The 24,217-nt window shown below is 53.6% G+C and overlaps 6 protein-coding genes across 6 annotated transcripts; 1 reads left to right on the top strand and 5 right to left on the bottom strand.

Moving 5' to 3' along the window:
- Window positions 1-1,688: 1,688 nt before the first annotated feature.
- HD553DRAFT_341808 (uncharacterized protein) lies at window positions 1,689-3,530 on the bottom strand (the record flags this gene model as incomplete). Its single annotated transcript, XM_046182673.1, has 4 exons — window positions 1,689-2,329; window positions 2,426-2,759; window positions 2,839-3,419; window positions 3,509-3,530. 4 exons carry the CDS (start codon window positions 3,528-3,530, stop codon window positions 1,689-1,691), a joined length of 1,578 nt encoding a protein of 525 aa, XP_046036787.1.
- A 3,214-nt stretch (window positions 3,531-6,744) lies between these two features.
- Window positions 6,745-7,071, bottom strand: HD553DRAFT_252772 (uncharacterized protein; the record flags this gene model as incomplete). The annotated part of the gene is made up of 1 exon (XM_046177328.1): window positions 6,745-7,071. A coding segment is annotated over one exon (327 nt), but the record flags the coding sequence as incomplete, so codon positions are not given.
- Window positions 7,072-7,964: 893 nt separating this feature from the next.
- Window positions 7,965-9,365, bottom strand: HD553DRAFT_341806 (uncharacterized protein; the record flags this gene model as incomplete). Its single annotated transcript, XM_046182672.1, has 1 exon — window positions 7,965-9,365. One exon carries the CDS (start codon window positions 9,363-9,365, stop codon window positions 7,965-7,967), a length of 1,401 nt encoding a protein of 466 aa, XP_046036785.1.
- Window positions 9,366-12,954: 3,589 nt separating this feature from the next.
- On the bottom strand, window positions 12,955-14,385 carry HD553DRAFT_323762 (uncharacterized protein; the record flags this gene model as incomplete). The annotated part of the gene is made up of 4 exons (XM_046181434.1): window positions 12,955-13,622; window positions 13,684-13,767; window positions 13,977-14,117; window positions 14,217-14,385. The coding sequence occupies 4 exons, from the start codon at window positions 14,383-14,385 to the stop codon at window positions 12,955-12,957; spliced, it is 1,062 nt and encodes a 353-aa protein (XP_046036784.1).
- A 782-nt stretch (window positions 14,386-15,167) lies between these two features.
- HD553DRAFT_323761 (uncharacterized protein) lies at window positions 15,168-16,954 on the top strand (the record flags this gene model as incomplete). Its single annotated transcript, XM_046181433.1, has 6 exons — window positions 15,168-15,319; window positions 15,630-15,758; window positions 16,023-16,289; window positions 16,314-16,403; window positions 16,474-16,653; window positions 16,942-16,954. The coding sequence occupies 6 exons, from the start codon at window positions 15,168-15,170 to the stop codon at window positions 16,952-16,954; spliced, it is 831 nt and encodes a 276-aa protein (XP_046036783.1).
- Window positions 16,955-17,187: 233 nt separating this feature from the next.
- HD553DRAFT_323760 (P-loop containing nucleoside triphosphate hydrolase protein) lies at window positions 17,188-23,853 on the bottom strand (the record flags this gene model as incomplete). The annotated part of the gene is made up of 18 exons (XM_046181432.1): window positions 17,188-17,738; window positions 17,811-18,417; window positions 18,712-18,732; window positions 18,907-18,972; window positions 19,043-19,117; window positions 19,184-19,666; window positions 19,735-20,011; window positions 20,075-20,222; window positions 20,467-20,671; window positions 20,795-21,123; window positions 21,166-21,255; window positions 21,346-21,693; window positions 22,227-22,315; window positions 22,517-22,690; window positions 22,968-23,041; window positions 23,230-23,399; window positions 23,467-23,660; window positions 23,714-23,853. 18 exons carry the CDS (start codon window positions 23,851-23,853, stop codon window positions 17,188-17,190), a joined length of 4,041 nt encoding a protein of 1,346 aa, XP_046036782.1.
- Between the last annotated feature and the right edge of the window lie 364 nt (window positions 23,854-24,217).

Genomic DNA, 24,217 nt, shown 5'->3' with positions numbered 1-24,217 from the left:
AAGGACTAGATCGAGGGTCGATCCCAACCCCGAAGGATGCTTCAGGGGTACTTCTAGTCGTAATCGACCTCCCGGCATAGGAGCCAGATGAACGGCAGTGAGCTCGGCCGAGTCCTGCTGTTGTTTGCCGATCTTTTGCCGCTTGTTTGGCCGACGCGTAGCCAGGCAGCGAGAGCATCGACGTTCTTCCTGGTGGGTAGCCAAGTCCTTGCAGCGGAAGCGATGTTGCTTCCCAACGATGGTGATCCTGCGGCTTTGTTTGTTACACCGGCAAGCGTCGCACAACGGCGTCTGGCTCCAACGATCATCCGGTTCGTCGTCCAGAGGCAGGACCTGATGTCCGCAGTGATTGCAGGCAACGACTGATGATTCGTCCATGTTGTGATTGATTAGGGGCTCAATGTCGTCGATTACGATGGTTGTCGACATGCAAGCATGGCTACATCAAGGACCCTCGATCCTGGCCACGCATGGGTCGTCCTGGCCGCGCTCGGACTCGATCGTGGCCACGCACGCGGGTCGACTTGGCCATGCGCGGCCATCATCGCGGCCATCATCCTGGTCATTCTGGCGACGCACAGAAGGACCTTTCACAAGTAGACAGAATACGTTGTTCTGGATTTTCGAAATCAGATGAGCTGCTCACACAGATAAGTAATGCCCGATAGACGACCCTCAACGTCATTGCGGAATTCATTGGTGGAGCCTGGGTCGCCGGTAACGCCCTCGCGATGAATTACTTCAAGTCGGTGAGTGAATCGTTCAGCATGATTGAATAGCTCTCTTATTCATCTGCCTTGAACGAATTTCAGTTCGGCTATATAACAACCAGCCATGCTTTGAAATTCTCCAAAGATCTCAAATTAGCGCATTACGCAAAGATCAACCATTCTGCATGCAGATCGCTGCCACACTCGTCTCGACTTTTGTCTGCACCGCCCTGATAAACGCTGGGCGTCTATTCAGTTAGCCCTATATAATTCTGGGAAAATGCGCGAGCCGGTACTGACCGTTGACATAGAATGGATTCTTGTGTGAATACGTCCTAAATCCATATCCTACCACTTCCATTACACAGCCGAGCGTCCAGAGAGCTTTGTTGAATGCGATATACGCGTCGCCCTTTTGCCAACGTCCAGCTTCCAGACGACTCCCTCTCGCATCATGGACCTAGCTAGTCCATCATCATCATCATCATCATCATCATCATCATCATCCGTCTTACCTTCCGCTTGATACTGACTCGAGAACCGCTATCGAAGGCCATCGATATCCATACTCGAGAGGAGGCCAAACGTGGACGAGGCAATGTCATCGAAAGTTTCTCACAGGTCATCCGAAACGTAGCTGGTCATGAAACTCCTAGTGTACAAGCCTATTGACCGACGCATATCTTCTCAATCTTTCGACAATTCAATGAGATGCCTTGGAGTAGTCAACGTATATCGATTCATCTATCATCCAAATCCTCGCGCACCGGCTCATCTCAATCCCAAAGCTGATCCAATCTTGCCATGACGATCATATCCCAAACATCACAGTCGCGCCGATTTCTTGGACAATGTATGACGACGAGACTCGTATCACCAGTGGGGATGCGGTCTCCCCAAAAGATTGTGGAGGGAGGACTTCCTCCCAATAGCCTATCATCGGTCTCTGGCCGGATACCGGCTCGAGGCAGAATCGTCTCAAGCTTTAAAATTGCAAGCTGCGACCGAATCGACAGCGAACCGCCTCCTCGGCTTGAATTCTGGCTGGCGAGCATAGCGTTGATGGTTGATGGTGACGGAGACGCTGTCGTCGGAATACTGTCCCGGAACGTTTGACGGTCGCGTCGCATCCTGATGAGCTGGATCGAGGAGCCAGAGCGGTTCGGCCGCATCATTTGCCATGCAAGTGACGTGCGTGTCCTTGACTGAACCAGGCGACGGGTTGAATAACAAGGTGTCAACGTATTCTTTGGTAAAGTCGCAATGCTGAACATCCCGGTTGTCGTCCACGATCGACGTGAAGTCCATGTTGGAGAGGCTCGCGGCATCTCCTTGCAACGACATGAACTTGGCATGTTCGATCATCTGATGCATGACCTCGTCCAACGAACGCTCATGATCCTGACTATCGACCGACTCGATGTACGCTTCGGCAAAGCGAGAAGGTCCGGCCATTCGATGAAAGACGTCGTTGAGCAAACGATCACCATCTTGGTGGTAGATCAACTCGTTGTGTTTGTAGTCGTCACGGTCCATGAAATTGTGAGGGTTCGGAATGATCTGGGGAGGTTCATCGGCGATCTTGACGTCGTAACGTTTGGCTCGGCCCTTTCCCTTATCTATTTGGAACGGGTCGGGTCGTGCGTTAGCTCAGCAAGGTACAAACGGAACGCTGAGGACGACAGGGCAGAGCTGGACCATGAACGTGTACTTACTGAGTTTGCTGTCATCTTCTTCCTCCTCCTCGGGAAACACCCTTTCCACGGGTCCCTTGGCCCAAGGTGTATTCCCAGGTGCCCAGAGCACCGTCTCTTCCGCCTGATCGAGGGTTCGATCCTTCGCTTCACTTTCCGGCGAACCACAAAACGGGTTGATGGCGGCTAAAGGACTTCTCATCCTCCTGCCTTGCGATCTCAGCCTCGTCAAAGACGTGTTGACGATATGATCGACCCGGAAGGGAACGGTTTTCATCAAGTCTTCGAAGGAGCCTTCGTCCTCGGTCCATTTGTTGTCGAAGGATTCGTACAGACGTTTCTGCATGGATAACGTCTGCAAGTCAGTGTTCGAGGAGCAAAGATCAGTCTTCCTGTTCTCCCTCCGCTGCACGAGCACAACTCGACAGACTCACTTCGTGCCGATCCGCTTTTTCCTCCCTTGGCCTTGACCCGTCCGCTATCTGACACGCTTTCACGAACCACTCATCCTCTGCTCCAACCCCGAGAGTCCAAGCGTTCCGCTCGACGACCTTGAGCGCGATCTTCAGTGCCCTGAACGCTGTATCGCCTTTTTGTTCGAGGCAGATATCGGTCAACAGCCGGGTGATGAGCAGGTGGTCGGTCTTATCTTCTTCCGGGTTTCGATCTTGCTTGTCATTTCCCTCACCCTTGTCATTGAAGTGGTGTCTGATGTCGAGTTTGTCGTTGAAAGTGGGGAGGGAAGCAGGGTAAGAAGTGGGCGACGATCCGATGTCAGACCGGAGTGGCGAAGGGTGTTTAGGGGTACTCTGATGAAACAATCCGATCCCGTTGCCGAATAGCTTGAAATCGTCCTTGCTGATGAATGAAACAGGACGCAAAGGAGTCAAACGACCCGAGGTTGGGTTGTTGGAAAGAGGTCCTGCGAACTTGGTAGGAGTGGGGGTGTTGATGAGAGTTGGGGCGTTGACGGTGTTGACCGAAGGTGTCAAAGGACCCTTTCCCATTTGGCGTTCTGGGAGTATTCAATCGAATGGGATTCAGTTCAAGAACGAGCTCAGGATGTACGGAAAGAGGAGAGCTAGGCAATATCATTCCACTCACCTGTACTGGACTCTCTCGCCATGACATCGAACCCCGTCTGTATGACTTCACGGGCCGTCAGGTGACCTTTGAGTTGAGGGCTAGGTTGGTCCGGATGGACCTGCACCAAGACGGGTCGACCGCGGCAAAGAGGCAGTCAGGGAGAGAGAGAGATGATGAATATGCTATCTAAGTACATGAGGTGATGATGGGAGAAGACTCTGCTGATGTAGGTCTCGCGCTCGCGCGCGAGCACTCCCACCCCCCTTTTTCTCTCTCTCTCGGTGAGACTAAACTAAACTCACAAAACCCGAAACCCGATGATAACTCTTTTTTTTTTTTTTTTTTTTTTCGTTGTGCTTTTTCTTTGTCTGTCGATTCGATCCGACGTCGGTCGCGGCCGCGCAGTCGTATGCGTCGGGCTGATGTATGATGATGTGAAGATGATTGTCGTATGATGCTTTCTTTTACCGCGCCTCTTCATCGGTCGCGTCTCTGTTGTCGTGTTGTCGTCTGTTCCCCGATCTCAAGTTCCGTCCGTCGCTCTCCTCGTCATCCCCCCTTCCTCCGTTCTCCACCTCTCCTTCTTGTCCTCCGGCCTCCTTTCTTAAATCCCTCCATCTCCTCATCAACGCCCACGCTACCCAGCCTCCTTTCTGCCGTCCATCGAGTGTGCGAACCTTCGCTGACCTGCGCCTGACGTCATGTACGACGTACGGCCCTTGCCAGCGGGCCCTCAGTTTCCATCCGGTGTCGAAGCTCCTGTCCCCCGATGCGTCGTAAATAAGCACCAGATCGCCGATGGCGGGAGCGTATGCGTTCCACTCTTTGGACTTGGACAGTCGTCGAGCCTGTTCTTTCACGAAAGCGTCCGAGGCCTCCATACGAATCGCTTCTGTCATCAGCATTCGTACCGCCGGCTCGACCCTGTCCGATCCTTCTCGTTTTCCGATGTTGCTCCCGAACAACAAGTCTTTCGGTGAGAACCCTCCCAGGATCGTCATTTTCCGTTCGTTTAGCGCTCTTACACTCGCGTCCAATTCCGTCGGCCACTTGGTTGGGACTACGGCTCTTTCGAGTAGGGGGACGTGGTGGATATCCGTGTTCGCTAGTCGTCGGAGGCGTTCTAGCACGAGGTGGTTGGCGTTCTCGACCAATCCTACGTGAGCGTAAGGCGCGCTGAACGTCAAAGCGACTCCTTTCTTCTCCGCCCATTCCCGGACCTCTTTGTTGTCGAAAAAGTTATCCATCAGTAACTCCCTCGGGGTCACGAACTTGTTCTCGATGTCCGTCAAGCATTTCACGACTCTGTCGGCTGATGGGTTACCCTTGAAGGCCCATACCATGATGTATCTGCTGAAGCAGTCGATAGCTACGAGTAACATGTCGAGCCCTCCTCTCCCTTTCGGCATGTGTAAGAAGTCGAGTGCTACCATGTCGAACGGTGAGAAGCGTATGATCGGTTTCAGGAGGAGCCTCTGCATCCTTGTTCCGAATTGGACGCAACGAGGGCAACTGCTTATGGCTGCGTCAATATCTCTTCGCATCGTCGTCCAGTAGTATCGTTGAACCAGGGAAGTCGTCATCAAGTCGCGGCCTAAGTGGCCTTTCTCTCGATGTTCCTGTTCCGCGATCGGTAATCCCTCTGTCGTCGGAACTACCTCGACTACTCCGTATCCGTCGGCCCGCCTCTTGAGTTTCTCTCCTTCAATGAAAAAATTGCAGGCTTGTCGCTGTACGTCCTCTCTCGAAGATTCCTCGATTTCGTCCGTGTTCCGCTGTAAGATCCAACGGACTACGTCTTCGAATGCGTCGTTTTCGAAGCGTCGCAGGAGGTCGTCCTCCCAGCTCCTCGTTATCATCCTGCAATTCATCCAGCTGTTCTCGATGCCCTTGGTCTCTTCCCAGCCCATGTCGGTGGCCGTCGGGGCACCTGATCCGATTCTGGAGAGTCCGTCAGCTACTTCATTCTCGATCCCGCGTCTGTGGACGAAGTCGACTATGCGACTCCCTGCGATCGCTTCCTTCCACCCGGCGCGGCTACCGGTGGCTGTGTCCGAGCGTAGTAAGTCTTTTACTGCCTGGCAATCCGTGTGTAAAATCACTTTTTGCCCGTAAGTATACTTCCCGAACTTATCCATCGCCCATTTGGCCCCTCGCAGCTCTAGCTCTGATGAATGTCTTTTCGCTTCAGCGGGAGTTGTAGCACGACTAGCGTAGGCGATGGTGCTAGCGTGTCCATCCCTTTCCTGGTAAAGATGAGCTCCAAAGCCAACGGCGGAGGCGTCACACGCAATATGGAACGGACGTCCATCGTAGATCGGACCTACTACGACCGGGAACGTTGTGAGACATGTCTGTAACTGCACGAAAGCTTTGTTGCATTCGTCGGTCCATAGCTCTTCGACTCCCTTCGCTTCCAGCGCGTGCTTGTGCGCCCCTCGTCGTCCCGCCTCTGGCTGCAGGTCCCTAGTAAGAGAGTAGAGAGGAGCAGCTACTTCCGCAAACTTCGGTATCGCGTTCCTGAAGACAGCCGCGGTGTTGACGAAAGAAAGGACATCCCTCGCGGTCTTCGGCTTCGGCCAATTCAGTAAATCTCGGACTTTGGCCGGATCCGGTGAGACCCCGCGGCAGTCCACGATTGACCCGCCTATCGTTGTGCTTTCTACGAACAGGAATGTTTTGCCCGGGGCGAATCTGAGCTTGTCGCGGATCGCTCTGTCCAGTGTCAGCTCCAAGGTTTGGAACATGCTCTCGAATTCGTCGCTGCTGGTGAACAAATCGTCCATCCATGCGCTCACGGGTCCGGGTTCCAGTAAGTCTCCTAATGTTCGTTCGAGAGCTACCTGATACGTTCCTGGACTTCCCGTGGGGCCCATCGGTAGCCTCGTGTATCTGAGGTATCCGTATCCCTGAACATAGAAGCATAAGTAGTTTCGGCTCGGTATATCGAGGGATACCCAGTAAAAGGCACCCAACGCGTCGATTTTGCTGATATACTTTCGTCCCGAGTGCCGAAGCACCTTCTGCTCTAAATCTCCTGGCGGAAACGCAGCGACATCCGTAGCTTTGTTGATCTGTGTAAAATTGTGGCACATCCTATACTCAGGCTCGGCTGCGACCTTCCCTCGTCTCTCTTTCTTTGCTAGGTCTTCCGTGTCTAAATCGGCCTTATCGTGAGGCAACCCCGCGTCAGCGAGGGCTCTGTTCGCTAATCGCAGAAGGGCCTCGATCTCGACCTCCTCAGGCTCGCCCTTTTTCGGTGCCATCACGATCGGCGCGCAACAAAGTACTTCGTCCGGGCGACATCTTTCGATCACTCCGGCCGCCAGTAGTTTCTCGACTTGTTTCTTCGCTGCGACTACTTCCGGCTCAGTTAACGGCCTTCCGAATGGCTTGCGAGTCAGCTTTTTGGTTGGATCCACCGCGAGGGAGTGCGACGTATGCGGGCAGGCTTCGACTTCGCTCAGGTCCAGCGCGAAAGCTTGATGTTTCGCACGTACCAAATTCGCCACCCTCCTCGTCTCCTCCAGTGTAAGGCTGTCTCCGATGGTTACCTTCTTGAGGATTTTCTCTGCCCTGTCCGAGGTAGTGAACTCGTCGGCCACTTCCGGCTGCACTGACCATTCCCAAGCTTCTCTCTCTTCGTTGTGTATCCTGCGGAACGCTCGGGCTTCGAATCCCCGGCCTTCGTAGGACACCGGTTCGTCCGACGATTTCCATGTTGCGTCTGAACCGTCGGCTCGTTTGACCGTCAATTCTTCCGTCCCATAGTCGACTCGGGCTCGATTGTCTCGCAACCACGGCCTTCCTAGCAGGATCGTCCAGTCATCTTTCGTCGGCATTACCTGGAACCTCGTAGACGTCTCAATCGAGCCGTCGTGGTGTATCACGTTCATCCTCAGCGAAATGGACCCTTTATTGAGTACGTGCGATCCATCGGCTAGGTGAAAGTGGAAGTCCGGGGGGTCGAGGTCTCCCAACTGGCCCGCGTTCGCTAGGTACCAGTCGTGATTGATCGCGTTCAGCAGTGCACCGCAGTCGGTCTGGGCCTCTGCTTTGATTCGCATGTCCCCGTCGAATTCGACCGGAATGGAGATCGGCCTTAGATCCGTTGATTCTCGAACAGCTCGAAATGGAACACCGTCCGCAGTATCAACGTTCGGTGAATACCCTGGCGAAATGTTCGGGCTCACCTCAGAGTCGCCCTGGGGGGTTATACCCCCCGGACTAACAAGCACCGCATGGGGTACATAAGAAGAAGATGTAACCGAGAGCGATGACCCAGATGCGTCCAATCTAGGATTTTCCATGAGAGCGACTCTGTCCACGTGCATTTTGAATTTTTCGTCTTGATCCAGTAGTTTAAATCCTTCTTTCCTCCTCCATCCTTTCCCGCACCTTTCCCCCTTCTCCCTCGCCTCCGTTCCGACCCCTACCTTCGGCGTTCCTGTTCCACGGCCTGTCACCTCCGCCCTTACGGGTGAGGGCCTTCGTCGTTTCCCGCGTCCGACTCGTAAAGGTCTCCCAGCTGCATCGGAGGTGATAACGGCATCGACGCTAGGTGTCTAAACTCCCTTTCATAACTGTTGGCATGACTGATGAACCGGATCGGCTTCCCTTGCTGTTGCGCCGAACCTGAAAAGACGTTCATCTCTCTCTTCTGCTTCATAACAGATCCCCTGTACCTCTGCTCATTGTCGGGCAAACGGTAAGAGGCGGTACACTGCGGACGAAGATGGCTGCTCAACCCGCAGTTAAAGCACTCGTTGCTGCCGGCGGGTTCCGTTCCCGGACTGAGGGGAAAAGGTCGAGAAAGGCTGGCCGTCGCACCTTCGCCGTATTTCCTGTAGAAGTTTTGGATCGCTTGTTTGTACCTGATATGACCCTCGGCAGTGGGCGGAAATGGGCCCGGTTCGACACGAACGCTGTTGTCACGGTCTGGCAGGCTCTGCTGAGCCCACGTCGATTGCTGGAAAGAGTTTTGCTGCTGGCTCTGTTGTTGAGACGCTCCGAGTGGTTGTCTCTGGAGCTGCTTTTTCAGTTGTGCTACCTCCGACCTCATCTCCGCCGTCTCTGTCTCCCTCTTGACCATCTCCCTAATCGTCTCAATCTCGTTCGGGGTCAGCGATTCGACCTTTGCGCAGATATCGCTAACCGAGGAGCTCGAGCCGGTCGCGATGAGGAGTGATTGGATGTGGGGACCCATGTTGTTCATCACTAAGAAGGCGTTCAGGTTGTCGGGGTCTTGGCCTGAGCGTTCCTTTGCGATTGCTATGGTGCGGGCCCATTCGACGTGCTTGAATTCCCCGTTGGACGTAGTCAAGCCGATGTCCTTGTCGGTCAGTTTCGTGGTAGACAAGGTGCGGAAGGCTGACCTCTTGTCCTCGATGGAGTTGTCGAAACGGTTCCTCAGTAACGGCACAAGGAGGCTCCAGTCCGTTTTCGCTTCTGCCGGAATCGTCTCGTACCAAATCGCCGCCGCCGAACCCTCGATCAGATTCACCTTGAAGAACTTCGCCTGCTTCGCGTTGTTTTCGTCGCAGTCCAACAACAACATGCAGTTCTCGAAATCGTTGTACCACTTGCGAAAGTTGTCACCACCGAACTTAGGGACCTTCACGATGTTCGACATCTTGCCTGCCGGGGTTTTGGGAGGTACTGGAGCGGGGTGTTGGGGAGGGGGAGGGTCGTCGGGCTGTTGACTTCCCGATTCGGCTGTGTTTTCGGTGGCGGGGCGGTTGATCGGTTGGTAGAGTTCGTTCAACAGTGTCAAACGATGTCCCGGTAATTCGTATAGTGCGATTCTGTTGGCTACTTGAGATCGGATAGCTTCTCTTGTTTTACTTCGGGTACGTTCTCTGGCTCTATCGTCCATGCGATGTATCGATCGGGTGTCTGCGTGGTCCCGGGGAAAAAATTTCTCGAAGGTGATTAGATCGTGGACGTGGTATCGTGGATGGGGTCTATATGGTGCGTACGTGGCCCTCTCTCTTTGACTTCTTCCTCAGATAAAGATCCAGCTTGCGTCGCCACAAAGAGGCAGTCAGGGAGAGAGAGAGATGATGAATATGCTATCTAAGTACATGAGGTGATGATGGGAGAAGACTCTGCTGATGTAGGTCTCGCGCTCGCGCGCGAGCAGCGGTCGTCCAAACAGATGTGTCTAACAGGCCGTTGTTGCCTTTGGTTCTGGAAGCGTGTGACGACCATTTCGCTTGACGAATTTATGAATTTGAACTTGAGCGGGGGTGCGGACGGGTTGGATTGGGTGAAAAGCGGTGGAGAAGAAGGTGGAGAAGAATGACCAAACGGTCGAAAGGACTTGTTGATCGGCCGCTCTTTATAGTCCGGCGGCCCATCCTTGGAGAGAGAGGTCAGGAGACACTTGTGATGATCATCGGTCGCTCCAGGTGGAACGAGCCCAAGCAAGGGAGATGTGTATGTGCGTGTGTGTTGAAAGGGGGGGGACACGTTGTTCGAAAGGGAAAGGGCAAAAGGTAGATCCTCTCCTTGGACAGCATACGATCTACGCGATCAACTGATCGATCAGAAGGGAGGATGGCTCGCCGGCTTGGGAGGGAGGGGGAGAGGGGGTTTACGTCATCCCACCCCTTTCTCCCTCTTCTCTCCCTATCTTATTCTCGCGTGCGGGGCTGAAACGATTCCTCGATCACTCGGACTGCCCACCGAACTCCTACCAGATCGCGACTCTTCCTTCCATGACGAAGAAAGGGGTGAAGTACCACTGGCCGGAGTCAGCGGATACTGCCTTCAAGGAGTTGAAGAAGGCGTTCACCGAGGCGCCCATCCTCGCTCACTACGACGAGGAGCGCCAGGTGGTACTGGAGACGGACGCGTTGTCAGGTGCGATGGGAGCGGTGATGTCGCAGGTAGGGGACGACGGGAAACTACACCCCGTGGCGTTCATGTCGAAGAGCCTTACGCCGGCTCAACGGAACTACGACGTACACGATCGCGAGCTGCTCGCCATCGTGTACTGCTGCCAAATATGGCGGCATTACCTGGACGGGAAGTTTCCGGTGAGGATCCTTACGGATCACAAGAACCTGGAGTACTTCAAGAAGGACAAGATGTTGTCCCACCGACAAGCGAGATGGTCTCAGCTGTTGAACCAAATCTCGTACACGTTGGAGTACAAGCCGGGGACAGAGAACGGGAAGGCTGACGCGCTCAGCAGGAGAGAGGAGTTGATGGAGGAGACGGAGCCCAAGCAGGCAGAGACCCTGCTGCGCCCCGTTAATGCAGACGCGCTGGTGGTCAGCGCAGCGACGGTACAACCCCCGTTGCGGTTGTGCGGAACGATCCCCGTCATAGGGGATTGGTTCTTGAAAGCGTTGATCCCTGCGGGACAAGAAGATCCGGTCGCGAGAGACCTGATCAAGGGCGTCAAGGAGGGAACCTTGACGAATAGTCGGTACAGTCTGAGCCCGGGAGGCGCGCTCATGTACGACGGGCTGGTGTATGTTTGTTAGAGATCGACGCAGCCGAGACGCGGGACGCGCCGAGACGCGTTCCGGCGGGCCACCCCGAGGGCGGGCTCCGCCGTATTTGTTGTTTACATTCGAACGTTGTACTATCGCTAAAGACCGGATGCTGGGCATCCGTTATTACTATATAGATGTATACTCCTACCCTCGCCTCTCTCCCGCTCACTTGTCCGGCGGACCGACCCGGGGCCCCAGCCCGGCGGACTCGCCGCCGTAACAATGTTCCCGATGCGGGAAGCTTGAAGACGGAGCTCCTGAAGAGGCTCCATGATGGGAAGACCGCCGGACACTACGGGCGGGACAAGACGGAGGACTTGGTGAGTAGAGATTTCTACTGGCCGGGTATGAAGGCGTGGATTAGCCAGTACGTGGCTAGTTGCGACAAGTGCCAGAGGAACCGGAGGCCAAGGGCCAAACCCGTCGATGAACTGGCTCCCGCGAAAGTAGAGACGGAACCCTACCAGTCGATCACGTGGGACCATATCACGGACCTACCTGAGTCGAGGGGTTCGAACGCGATCCTGGTGATCGTCGACCGCTTCAGCAAGCGGGCACATTTCGTGCCTTGTCGGAAGGACAACGACGCCAAGGTGTTGGCACAGATGTTCCTGCAGGAGTGGGTACGATTGCACGGGTTTCCCCGGCAGATCATCTCGGACAGGGGAACGCTGTTCACGTCGAGATTTTGGAGGGAGTTCTGTGAGTTGTCCGGTGTCGAGCCTAGTTATTCGACCGCCTTCCATCCCCAGACGGATGGTCAGACGGAGCGCAGTAACTCGACGCTCGAACAGTACCTGCGGACGTACGTCAATTACCAGCAGGACGACTGGACCGATTTGTTGCCCATGGCGGAGTTCGCCTACAACAACTCGAAGCACTCGGCGATCGGCATGTCGCCGTTCATGGCATCGGAAGGGCGGGAGCACGCCGTCGAACTCCCCATGCCTATCGCCAAGGATTCGGCTGTGGAGTCGATACAGGAGTACAGAGAGCGGATGAACAACATCTGGGAGTCTGTTAATGTCGCGCTGAGACAGGCCCGAGAGGATATGGCGAAGTACGCGAATCGGAAGCGTACGGCGGTACCGGATGAAGGGTACAATGTTGGCGACATGGTGATGTTGTCGTCGGCTCACGTCAATACCGTGAGGCCGAACAAGAAGTTGGAGTGGAAGACCTACGGCCCGTTCAAGATCACGGAGATTGTAGGAGAAGGTCACATGGCGCGACGTTTGGAGTTGACACCGGGGATGCGTAGAATCCACCCGGTGTTTCATGTCTCGCTGCTCATCCCGTACAAGCCGAACGAGCTTCCTGGGAGAGCAGTAGACCCACCCCCTGAGCCAGAGGTGCTGGACACCGGGGATTTGGGGTGGGTGGTATCGGAAATCGTACACTCCAAGGAGTTGCGTTCAACGCGCGCCGGGCGTAGGACCCAGTACTACGTGCGCTTCGAGGGGTACGGGGACGAGCACAACGAGTGGGTTATCCCCTCGGATTTCCACCACAACGACACGCTGGTGCTGGAATTCCATAAGCGACACCCCGAGTTGCCGGTACCGGGCCGCCAGGAGTACGGCGATGCTTGATGCGTTCGGAGCTCGCATCTAGGGGGGGGATCCTATTATAGGCGTCACATGACGCGCGACCCACGGTGCGCGTCGCCTCGGGGTCTCGTTCGGAGACCCTCTCGGAGACTCTCTCGGAGACCTTTTAGGAGATGTTCTCGTAGACGTCCAACTAGTACCTTGTAGTAGTTAGACATCCGTTATTACATTGCTATGCCTACCGTTACCTTTCCCCAGTCCCGCAACCTTATTACCTCAAGACCCGGCAGGTCGGCTGCCAGGCCTTATAGTCGCCCCGTCTCCAAGCAACTGAACTTGCAGAATATACATACGAGAGCAAACAACAATTTGAGAAGGTTGGAGCGAGCGAGTGAGCGAGACGAACTCATCAATTCGCCCGACTAAACGTCATCCAAGCCGAATAAAGATCCCCCAAGACACCATCCTTCTGTGCGTCCGTTAGGTCCTTGTTGTTTCTCACGGCCTGATCCATTTGAGTAATCCAGGCTGGGGTGAGTGTGGTGAGAGAGGGTCGTCCAGGATTGCCACGGTCGATGGCGACCGCTATCGTTTTCCTTTTTTTCCCCGAGACGACGACTGTTTCGGGCTCGTACTGGTCCTCCTCCTTGGCCTCCTCGTCTACGGTGTCTTCATCCACGTCCTCGTCGTCCTCCATCTCTTTGTCCACATTGCTTTCATCGTCAATGTCGTTGTCAGTGTCCTCGTCGTGTACCTTGGGAAATTGGAATCGCTTGTGCGACTGTTTTTGTTTGGTTATGGGAAACTCGTCGGCAAGATTAAAGATGTAGGGACTGTATTCCTTTCGCAGGCGAGCAGTGTAGTACTCTTTGCGATCAATGTCGTTCACCTCGCAGACGTATCCTCCTGCAGTCAAGGCGTCCTTAGCCCACCTGGTGCGTACGTTCAAGTCAGGGTGGTTGGCGTAGTGACGGTAGGGTTCTTGCCAGAGCCAAGCGAAGAAGTCTCTGTAGGATGAGACTTTACGTTGCTGATCTATTTTGATGGGCTGGGCGTTGATCAGCCAGTTGGCCGATTCTGTGCAGGCCATTTCAGCACCAGCACCAAGCGCGAGCAGTCCCAGACCGTGTGCACTCACTCTCGTTGATCAGACTGATGTATTCCGGGTAATCCTTATCGAAAGGTCGCACATCTAGCCAGCAGGCCTTGCGGAGACGAGTACCTTTGGTTCAATAGCAAGGTTGTTTTAGCACATGAACTCAGATCTGCTGGACCAAACACCTCGCTCGTGCAGACCACACTCGCTACGATCCCTCTTGATCTCCCTCTCGCACTTTATCGTATCGCAATCTCGCATTCAACTTCGCATTCTCGCATTCGCATCCGACTTCGCATTCTCGCATTCGCCCTCGCTCTCGACTCGCAACTCACAGTTTGCACACTTCGTGCCCAAGTTTTCGGCCGTATCTGGATGGACCCAATAGCCGATGGAACCCTTTCTTTCGGCTTCCCAGCAAGTCAAGTTGGAGAGATGACAGGCAAATGCTATCTTGAGACTGGCCACGGTCTTATCTGGCAGCCGGCGAGGGTCAAAGTATCAGCCAGAGAAATTCGAATTCCCAAACACATCTCGCAAGGATTTGCCTTTTTCCGTACTCTTGAGAGGCTCACAGCTTCTCAGTACGTGAAAGAGGTCGGGATAGAGTTGCATCGCTTCTGAACCTATACCATGTCGGACTAGATCCTGAGCAGTAAACTGGAAGACTTGTCCTGGGCGAGCGTTGAACTGAAATCGATCCGGGTGTTCTGTGAAGACGTTCCAAGCAGGGCCCGGTAACATTTTGTACTGTTAGCGAATGAGGCTGTCGGTCGATAGAGCTAGGTAGATGGAATGATCAAGGCTAGGGATCTACAGGCAGTTGTAGCGGTGTGGGGATCGAGGTCGATCGTCGGAGCTGGTTTGGTTAGACTTCTCGCCCTATTTGGTCTTCCAAAAAAGTGGTCGTTCCTGGATTGGCTCCCAGTCCGATCAACCTCCTCTTTATCAGCTATCATCAGCCATCTGCCTGGGAATAGTTTCGACAGCTCGACAAATATTCTCATCGCTGCATAATCCCTAAACATGTCCTGCGGCGTCAACAGAGCTTATCAGCGCAGGTCTGCTCCCCGTGATGGATCTGCACCGATCAATCCATCCGCCACCAATAACGCTAGGGGTGGACCTGCGAGTACCTCCGGCTTCAGAGCAGTCGCAGGAATCAGCACCAACTTTCCTCTTCACTCGTTCTCTACAAACATGTTCACATCCAGCTCCTCTTCCTCTGCCTTTACATCCAATACTACTGCCCATCCCGACCCTAATCTCGGCGATAACTAAACACGGACCGCCTATAGGCTAGCGCTTCCGTGTCCAGGTCAGGAGATTGTTGGATGTTACACATCGCTGATCGCCTTTGCCTGCTGTCAGGGATCAAAGGACAAAGAACACACGTCTCGCTGGCGAGAAAAGGTATTAGGCCGACAGTCCGCTTATAGAACGAACCCGGGGTGAACAAGGGGAATCTCGATTAACCACATTGTGCTCGACCCTCGTCTATGTCACCTCCCATTTAGCTTCAGAACATGGTCGCGAGTATTGCAGTGACGCCTTACCTTGATCGATCGTGTGTTAATCAGCTTGCAGACCTTGCCCTTTCCTCCGCCAAAACCACTCACGAAAGGAACTCTGCAACTCGTACGGACCCGTGCTCGTCTCAGGCTTTTGATCTCATCGAGTGAGTGGGAGGAGACCCTACAATGACTGTGATCGACCCAAGCTGACCCGTCGCGTTCAGCCCGAGCTGAACCATCGCGATGAGCTCAACCTGCCGTGTGCTGATCAGCTCAAGAATATGGATCGCTCGACAAATCGAAGACGCGAACCCCTAAGATTGCATCGACATACCACAATCCACAAACTACAATCTAAGAGCTGGGCAAGTGGACTACAAATCTCGCTAACCGAAAGGTCCGAACATGCGAAGTGTCTACCGTAGGAACAGATGGGTCTGAATCGCTGATGCGCGTCGTTCTCTTTCTTCGCAGGTCGAAATCCGAACCAAATACTATCGACCTTTCACCTCTTCCCTCGATCTGCCGATCACCCCATCTTCCTTATCGAAATCCTCTTTCGACACCACAACGCTCGGACCTAGACTGGAGTCCCTTGTCCCTGTTAAATGGAAGTGTTTATAGACTCGAGAGGGTGTCTTGTGGCCCTTTTTGATGGCCTCCCAACACACGCCCTCCCCGACACGCGAAGGCTGGCTGTGGCGCGATTGCGTGAAACAATTCCAGCTCAAGCCATCCGCGATCAAGGGGAAGGAAGGACGATCATCCTTTGGGGGTTTGTTGTGATCTTCGCAGCGAAAGGAAGGCCGAGCATCCTTTGGCATGATCCGGTTTGTTGTGATCCTCGCTCCACCGTGTCGGTCACAGCCCTGCCACTCCGTGGGCCTTAAGGCTCTGCGCCGGGACATATATATACCTCTTTCCCATCGGATCATCAAACGGACTTTCGACATGCAACCTCATCGGAACGCCAACTCTTGCACACCCTCATCAACTCATTCACCAGCTGAAAATTACTTCGATCATGTCCTATCTCATCGCTCGATCCCCCTCCCTGCAGGCCGACACCGCTGGCTTCGATAAAGGCGAAAGGCACATTCATGCTCTCTCCCCTAACCGCCGCCGAGCCATCACGTGAAGTCAAACTCGTGTGCATAGGGGACCTTTGCCCCTAAGGCAAGAAGCTTCGGTCGAAGCCAGCAAGCAGATGCAATCGCAAAGGCCGGGCCTTTACAAGGAGGCGAGAGTGTGAGCATGTCTGAGATGTTGCTGGTACGCTGCCGATACGTAATCTGATGCTGCCGGTTCGTCACTGCAGCCCGGTTCAAGCCCTAGGCTCTGGCCTGTCTGCCTCGCCCTTGACTCCTGTCGAGAAGAACAAGGTCACCATCAAACGGGCCAGGCTGTCCAACGGCGTCGCCAATCTCAAAGACAAAGGAACCAGACAGCATGCAAGCAAGGCGACTGCTGGAGGCACGGCTTTGTATACGATTTCCGAGTGAGTGATACACCTCCATCTATACTTTCCGTAGCCAACTGACATGAGGGCGGGTACACAGAGAGGAGACCAGTCAAAGGGCCAGTGAACGGCTTCGTACCAAGGCTAGCTGCGGAAGAAGTGATTCGACCAGGTCCCTCAGGTCCTAAATCTGTTGTCGGAATCGGCTCCTTACTTTTACTTTCAATTTGTTTGTTTAATATGACGTTTGTGCCATTCCGTCAACGATGGCTGCTAGAAATTCGATACTTGCGCTGGTCTGTCCAAGTCTCCGATCTGCCTTTACAGAACTGCCGTCTAGTGAATAGCGTGCCATCCCATCGAATCGCATGCGAGCCGGTCAAACTGTATGCGGTCATATTGAATCGGCATGCGAGCCGGTCAAACTGTATGCGGTCATATTGTATCGCATGCGATTATGCCACAATCGGAGAGGTTATTCATTGAACTGAAGCGTAGTCTGGAAAGCGGGATCTATGTCATCGCCTGAATCTCTACCCTTCTATCGGTACAAGCAAATCCCTGCCTACGATCTCACGCTCGACTGAGCTGGCCAACCAACAAAAATAGTTCGCTCCTCATCCAATCGGATTGGTCGGGACCATGTGAGGGGTCCGCCAAAAGAGCATAGCTTGCGTTCCTCAGGCAAGCCCTGAGACACGCTTGCTGTTGTTCGCGGACACTGGTGTCTCTGGCAGGTGCGTTTAGATCGGTCTCGTTCCAACCTCCTTTCGCTAGAGCGATGAGGCGGGCCGAGAATTGGTTCCAAACCTCGATACCCAAGTCAGAGTCGCCGGCAGCGATTAACCTCAACTGCGCTTCCGAGATGATTGTGTCTCTCAGAAGGTTTTGGAGGAACACGTTCGGAATGACCATAGTACAGTCCCCCAAATGTTGAACCAGCCGGTGGATAACCAGGTCGAAGATTTCCGAGACGTGTCTATCGCTTGGCCTCTCATCCGGACAATACCAGTCAAGCGCTGCGCTGACCGTAGCCCGTATCTCCTGGTCTTTTTCCTCGTCCGAATGGAAAATGTACGCTGGAGGGGCATCTGGCTCTCTTTCCTGCTCATCTTGAGCTTTCACTGCGGTCCGCCAGCCGCTTTAGCGCTTCGATACCTGAGAATATGCCGATGCAATATATGGAAAAGACTCACCAAGCTCATCGAGGCGATCAGCAAAAATCTGGCTACAATAGACCTTGTTGGCAAGGAGAAGACAGCTTTGGTTCCAAGCTTTGTCGTCCTTGTCGGATACCCAACCAATCACTGAGACTGTGGTGTTGTGTGCGCGTTCGGCTTGTCCGACGAAACCCATGTTTGGCGGAGATACTGGGAGGAGACACGCGTAACGGGCGGCGAAGTTTGCTTTGGTGTCCTCTTTGTCCATTTGAATGGAACGCATCAAGTTCATAGTCTGAACGGTAGCAAGATTGATCATTTGTGCCTTGACCCCTTGCTTATCGTCTGATCTTCCTTTAGCTCCCTGCTGGTAATCGGATGTCTCCTCGGATCCTTGCTTGTTGTCAAACAACCAGGGAGACAAGGTGCTGGACGCCTTGATGCAATTGATAACGAGAACGTGGGCTCGGCTCAAGATTGATTGGGCGTTTCGCCAATCATTAAGCATGGACGCCGTGGTGGTATGACGTTTGATATCGTTGGAGGGAGGAGACGCGAGCATGGCGGCGAGACCTCGACAGCCGTCCAGGAATTCGCGATGTCGTTCATCTTCGTCATCCGACAAGAAGGTTGTGTGATCGTACTGGACTTCGACAGCTTCTGTCAGGTGTTTGATCGAGAGTTGTAGTTTCCCCGGGGCCCCTTGATCGAAATTCGATTTTTATCTTGAGCTTTGGCATTCAATAATGCCTCATCCAGGCCGCGCGATGTGCGACATTTGGATATTTCATTGGTGAGGAAATGCGCGCTCGTCTGGTCGCAGGAGATTCCACCCGGATGTTTCGAAGAACCCTGGGAAGCAGACTTCTGTTTCAAGTTCCGTATGCGCCTCGCGCTTCAATACTCATACGCATAATCAGACAAGCATCTAACTTACGGCAGCAGCAATGTCATCGACCTGGATTCCAGACAATGAACATAGTCGAATTTTGGGTAAGCTCGTCAACGATCCTGCTGTCGCGCTGGCGAAACTTGAAAACGACTTGCCTGCATCGCTAGGATCTATACGGTAGTCGAGATTGTCAACGGATCAACCTTAACCGAGCGTAACGAGGAGAAACATGAAACTTACCTTTTCGTAGAAATCGTTGACGAGGAGTTGGGCAAGTCTGTTTTTTTCCAGTGACTCGAACCCACACTGTGCGAGGATATTCGAGGCTATTGTCTTAGCGGAGCTGGACGGGTCAAATTCACGAACTTTCACTCACAATATCGAAAAATGTGATGACACGTCCTTTTTCCTCTCTAGATTTCCCAAGTCGACTGGCTTTACCGGTCCAGAACTGTAAGACCGACTCGGCGATCAGGCTAAGTCGGCGTTGATCATGACACGCCGAACTATGGCTCACCTTGAAGATCAGTCGATAGATAGCCTTGCCCCGGGCATATAGTTCGTCCAGCTCAGCCTGCTCAGTTCTCGTCTTGCCTTTTGGGAGAGAAAGCTCCGTGTCCCAGTATTGAACAAGCTCAAATGCCGACTTGACTTTTGGGTCGCTACCATTCTTTGCTGCCATCAACAGTGCCACTCCGGCAAGTCCATTCCAGGTCAACGCAGGCAGTGTATCTTGTTCGCCAGCCACAAGCTTCATGGCATCATTCACTTTATGATACTGTTCTCCATCGTCATCTGATCTCACTCCTTGTGGATAGAGTTCCTGGATAAGATCAGAATCGAGTGCGCGATGGCCATGAGCAAACAGATAGTAAAATATGTGGAAGCTTCGCTCCTCTTTTCCTTTGATACCCGAAGGCGAGCGAAGGCAATGGACCCTTGTGTACTCGAGCATCATGGCGGATACGACAAAGCGGGGGTCGCGGCCGAGGTTGCTAGTCTACGGGACGTCGATAGTACCGTCGATCAGCATGATGAGTTGATCGCTTAGGCAGACAACGACTTTACCTGGATCGACTTGATCATTCTGCTCGAATCGTCGTTATTCTTCGTCCTGGCGTTGCCGAGTGCGTCGGTGATGATCATAGACTTCTCCAATTTAATGATCGCGTTCTTAGTTTCCGCGTAGTCAGAGTCGGAGAGCATGTTCAATATTTCCCTCATTACGGTAGTTTTCCCAGCCCCAGATATGCCAGTCGCTATCACAGCGTAGTGTTCTGCGGCGGCCCCCTGCGGAGGTCCCGCAAAGAGATCGCCTCCGAACAAGGTGTTGAGCCGGTCATGTCTGACGATGGGTCGTCAGGGCCAGTATTCTTCTTTACAGGTCTTCACGCATTCGTTCACTCACAGAACATGAGTATCCGTTGGTTTCTGATGTTCCGGACCGAGTCGACCGGGATTGATCATGACGAGGCCGTTGCAACCCACAGGATGATAGATTCTCTTCTCCTTGAAAGCTTGTTCCAGATACGAGACGATGTGATCGTTAGGGTCAACTATTGAACGATGCAGTCGACATAACGTTGCTCATCAGATCACGAAGAGTTCCAGCAGGGAGGAAATTCTGGACTTGCCTTGAATCGAAGCCGGAATGATCTGATCGAGGTTCATGATGGCGAGTAGCTTGCGGTGGTTGCTTCTTGCTGCATTTGGGAAAGAGGGCGGTATAGACTACGATAGCTACGATCGACTTGAAGCTTGAAGAGACTTTTAGAGAATCAAATAGTGTGATAATGGTACCATTCGAAGGTGTAGGATGATGTTGAGACCCGTGGCCCATGGGTCTTGCGAACGGAATCTTGCCCGCGCCGAAAATGGCGAACAAAAGCGGGAGAAGAAAAGCGGGAGCCACGCCAGCTTCTCCAAAGCTGAAACGCGCATCAAAAAGCGGGGTACCCCCAAGTAAGGCCGACCTCGGCATGCCTACCGTCAGGGCTAGTACGTGCTACGGTGGTTTGTTGTCATCTTGACTTGCCCATCAATCGGATTGCGAGTTGCAGGTCTTTCTTCGTAGGTCCCGAACTCGATCGTAGTTACCTCAGCGCCTTAGAAACTCTCACAAGCTCACTTGAATCTCGAACCTACTCGTACGCTTGAACCGGAGGTCAGAACAGCCACGATCTCGCCGAGTCAAGATGTCACAACCTCCTCCAAAGGTGGATCGCGGGTCTGCCACCTCCGCCCCGGCCATGGCTCCTACTGCCACCACCTCCGGGAGTACCATCACCATAGGCAGACATGAGCTTCGATTGACTCCCAAGCGGGTCGCAGACCAACAGTGAGCCGCAAGAGTCGTACAGAACAGTCCAACAAAGAAAGGTCGACGATACGAAACTCCCGTAGGATCAGTACGGCCTATCGGAGATACTTCTATGGACGATCCTTTTCCTGTCCCTCCTGGTCGTCCAGTCCCAGGTCCTCAACGCCTTTTCATTTCACCTGTTTCGGTTCCGCCAATCCCCACTCTGATTCGCGGAACCGCATGCTTGAAGCCGCCAGTAAGATCTGACCGCATTGGCCGCAGTGGCACTAGGATCGAACTGACCAAACGAATATTATTCACCGCAGGGACGTAAGGATATCATCTGCACTGCCCAGGAGGAAGGCGAGACAAGTAACCTCGAGCGACAGGTCGCCAATCTGCGGTCGGAAGCCGAGGAGTTGAAGGGGAAAAATTCGGCCCTGGAAGCCCAAGTCGAACGCTTGACGACCGAGTTGGAGCAGTTGAAAGATGCGCAAACGGCGGGCTCGATTCACCGAGACGACAGCATTCATGGAAACCCGGTTGGAAGGGAGGGTTTCTTGAGGGCGAGGGAGAATTGCCGCATAGCGCTACTGGAGCAACGCGATCGGGAGTCGGACCAGATGAGGGAGGTCCTGTCACGAAAGAAGTGTCGTCCGACATGAAGATGAGATCCTGTCGAGGTGAGCTAGGCCACGTATCGGCACGTGTTGCATCGCCTGTTGCTGATAACGCTTGGGTCGCACGTCAGAAGGAACCCCTTTTGACTGCCTCGCCTGGTCGTGAAGCGACACATCGTTTGTATGCCGCAGGTCATGTTCTATGATCAATATCACCATCATAATATGTATACAGCGCATGAAAACCAGGTTGAATCATCTTAGGCTCGAGGGCGACTTGAATCGCAAGGCAAGAGAGGTTAAGAGAAAATTGTTATGACGGTTCTCTCTTGATACGGTGAGCAGTCCATTCCTTGTGTAAGCTTTGGGTATGCTAGCCGTTGATATTGTGTTCGCAATAGAGGTAGAGTAAATCACACAATCGTACCAGCGATCTAGCGATCAGACCGAGTTCCCTATCACGTCACGCCGCGCGTCCCCCTCATCGTATACCATCGTATACCATCTTAGACCATCGTATACCACCGTCTACCATCGTCTACCAACGTAGATCTCATCATAGGACACACATAGAAACTACGTCGTATATCGGCTATAGCACCCTGCCATATCGGAAACAAAGAGTCACCAAAACTCACCGCCTCCGAGAGCGAAACTAAGGTGACCATCTTCAGTTGGTACGACACGGCACAGATCCAAAATTGACACCCATCCATAAGCGATAACGCTAAACGACAGATGCGGAAGAAGAAAGATAGAGATGAAAGATCAGCGAATCGGCAGTTCCCCCTCTCTCAAACCGATAGGGGGCATGTCCTCCGCGACGGTAGCCATGCGGTGAAGTGGGAGAAGCGCGACTGTGAGTACGGCTACTTGTGACTTGACCTGGCATCGTCCGGCGGTCAATTATCCCTCGAAGTGAACTGACCCGACCTCGCCAACCAATAGAGGGGGAAAACTCCGCCAATTCATTTTCAACAAGATACGGACAAGCCTAAGCAAAGTCTCGAGGGCGACAAGCCGGTGGACATCGAGAGGCAATAAGGCGGTAGATAACATGACAAGTTCGGGGCGATAAGTTGGTTGTACACGAGAAAGCGATCTGAGAATTCTGAAATCTCCATGCTAAGGGTCGAGAACATCCTTTCCACGCAGGCGTTGGGAGGGGTAACGACTTTGGCATGTGTGATGTACCACCGTTACAGCGTCATCGAAAGATCCAAAATGAAGCTTGTGTTCATCGAGGAGCTACAAAATCTGCGATAGCCTTTGTTCACGGGAGTTCAGGTCAAGACCTGGCCCATATCGCTCCGATCGGTCACCGATAAATCGAAGTCATGGGTCATGGTACGGCTTGAAGCAGCTATGCACAAACTCACGGCAGATGGCTCTCGCAAGGTGAAAGGGTCCACGCCGCTTTCAAGTCCCGTTTGGAAATGTCGCATATCAATTTCTAGTCATGTCGTTGTGCGGGAATCATCATCCACGAATGTGAGAGCGGAACGGGTGACGGCGGTCTGGCGATGGACTCTGAAGAGATCGTTCACGTCGACACGAGCGATCGAGCTGGAAGGGTTTCTGCCGACGGTCAGGGTCATCCGTCGTCATGGCTGTCATCGTCGAAGGATAAATCAGACTGACCTCTATCGTCTCCAGTTCTTTGTTATCCCTCTTGACACTGCGTCGTCCCCCAAGCACACATGCCGGCTCATCCTGACCGGCCACCTTTCCACTTCCGCTTTCCTGCTCGCTCGCACTCGCACTCGCACTCGCACTCGCACTCGCACTCGCACTCGCACTCGCTCCTGCCCCTGACGCGTTCCTCAGCACCTCAACCGTGCCAGTCAACGAATGGATCCGCCCATCCCTAGTTTGCACTCTGAGCTGTGTATCCGATGACGACGAGAAGACTGGCCAGATCAGGGTGAATGTCGTCATCGCAAAGCGGCACGTCCACCTCCAGAGCTTTGTGGAATTGTTGCGACAGCTTCTCAAACACCTCGTCTAAATATTCCTCGATGGTAGCCCCAACCTGTCTCTTATTGAAGCCTCCGCTGACCTTGTCGAGGAGACTGCAGCAATGTCAAAAGAACGTGTTGACCGCGTATTCACTAGCATCGCCGACTTATCGTTTCTAAGGCCCATCTTGTCTAGGTAGATCACAGCGTTTGCCCAGCCAAGCGAACGCACTGAAGGTCTTGACGACTGCACGGAAGCTTGTCCGAACGCGAACGCTGGGCGGCTGATGGTCTCGAGCCTCGCCATTATCCATGCTATCGCTTGAAATCTGGTTTTCGTCCGTGTCCTCTCAATGAGACAGGTGTTCTGGTGTCTTGCCGGTGCAGAGTCCCAGCCGGTCGACACCGATAAGCTCGATCCGATATGACCGATGACTGTATTCGGGTCCCTTTCTGCCGTTTCCGCTGTCCTCTCGTATCGATTTCCTGACCAGTTGATGAACGCGCGTTGTGGTGACAGGAATCTATCGGCCCCGACGGTCGCCTACTTCCTACATCCGCGGTTCGCTCTCGACTACCTCGACCTCGCCGCTGTTGGTCACGGTGGATTACTAGACGGCAGCCGACGGTGGATTAGAAGGTTTCATCGGACGACGGGAGACGGGATACAC

Source organism: Filobasidium floriforme, assembly GCF_021052385.1.
Source record: "Filobasidium floriforme strain CBS 6241 chromosome Unknown HD553scaffold_10, whole genome shotgun sequence".
NCBI lineage: Eukaryota > Fungi > Basidiomycota > Tremellomycetes > Filobasidiales > Filobasidiaceae > Filobasidium > Filobasidium floriforme.
Note: the sequence above shows the minus strand (reverse complement) of the source record. Positions and strands in the feature narration are given on the sequence as shown.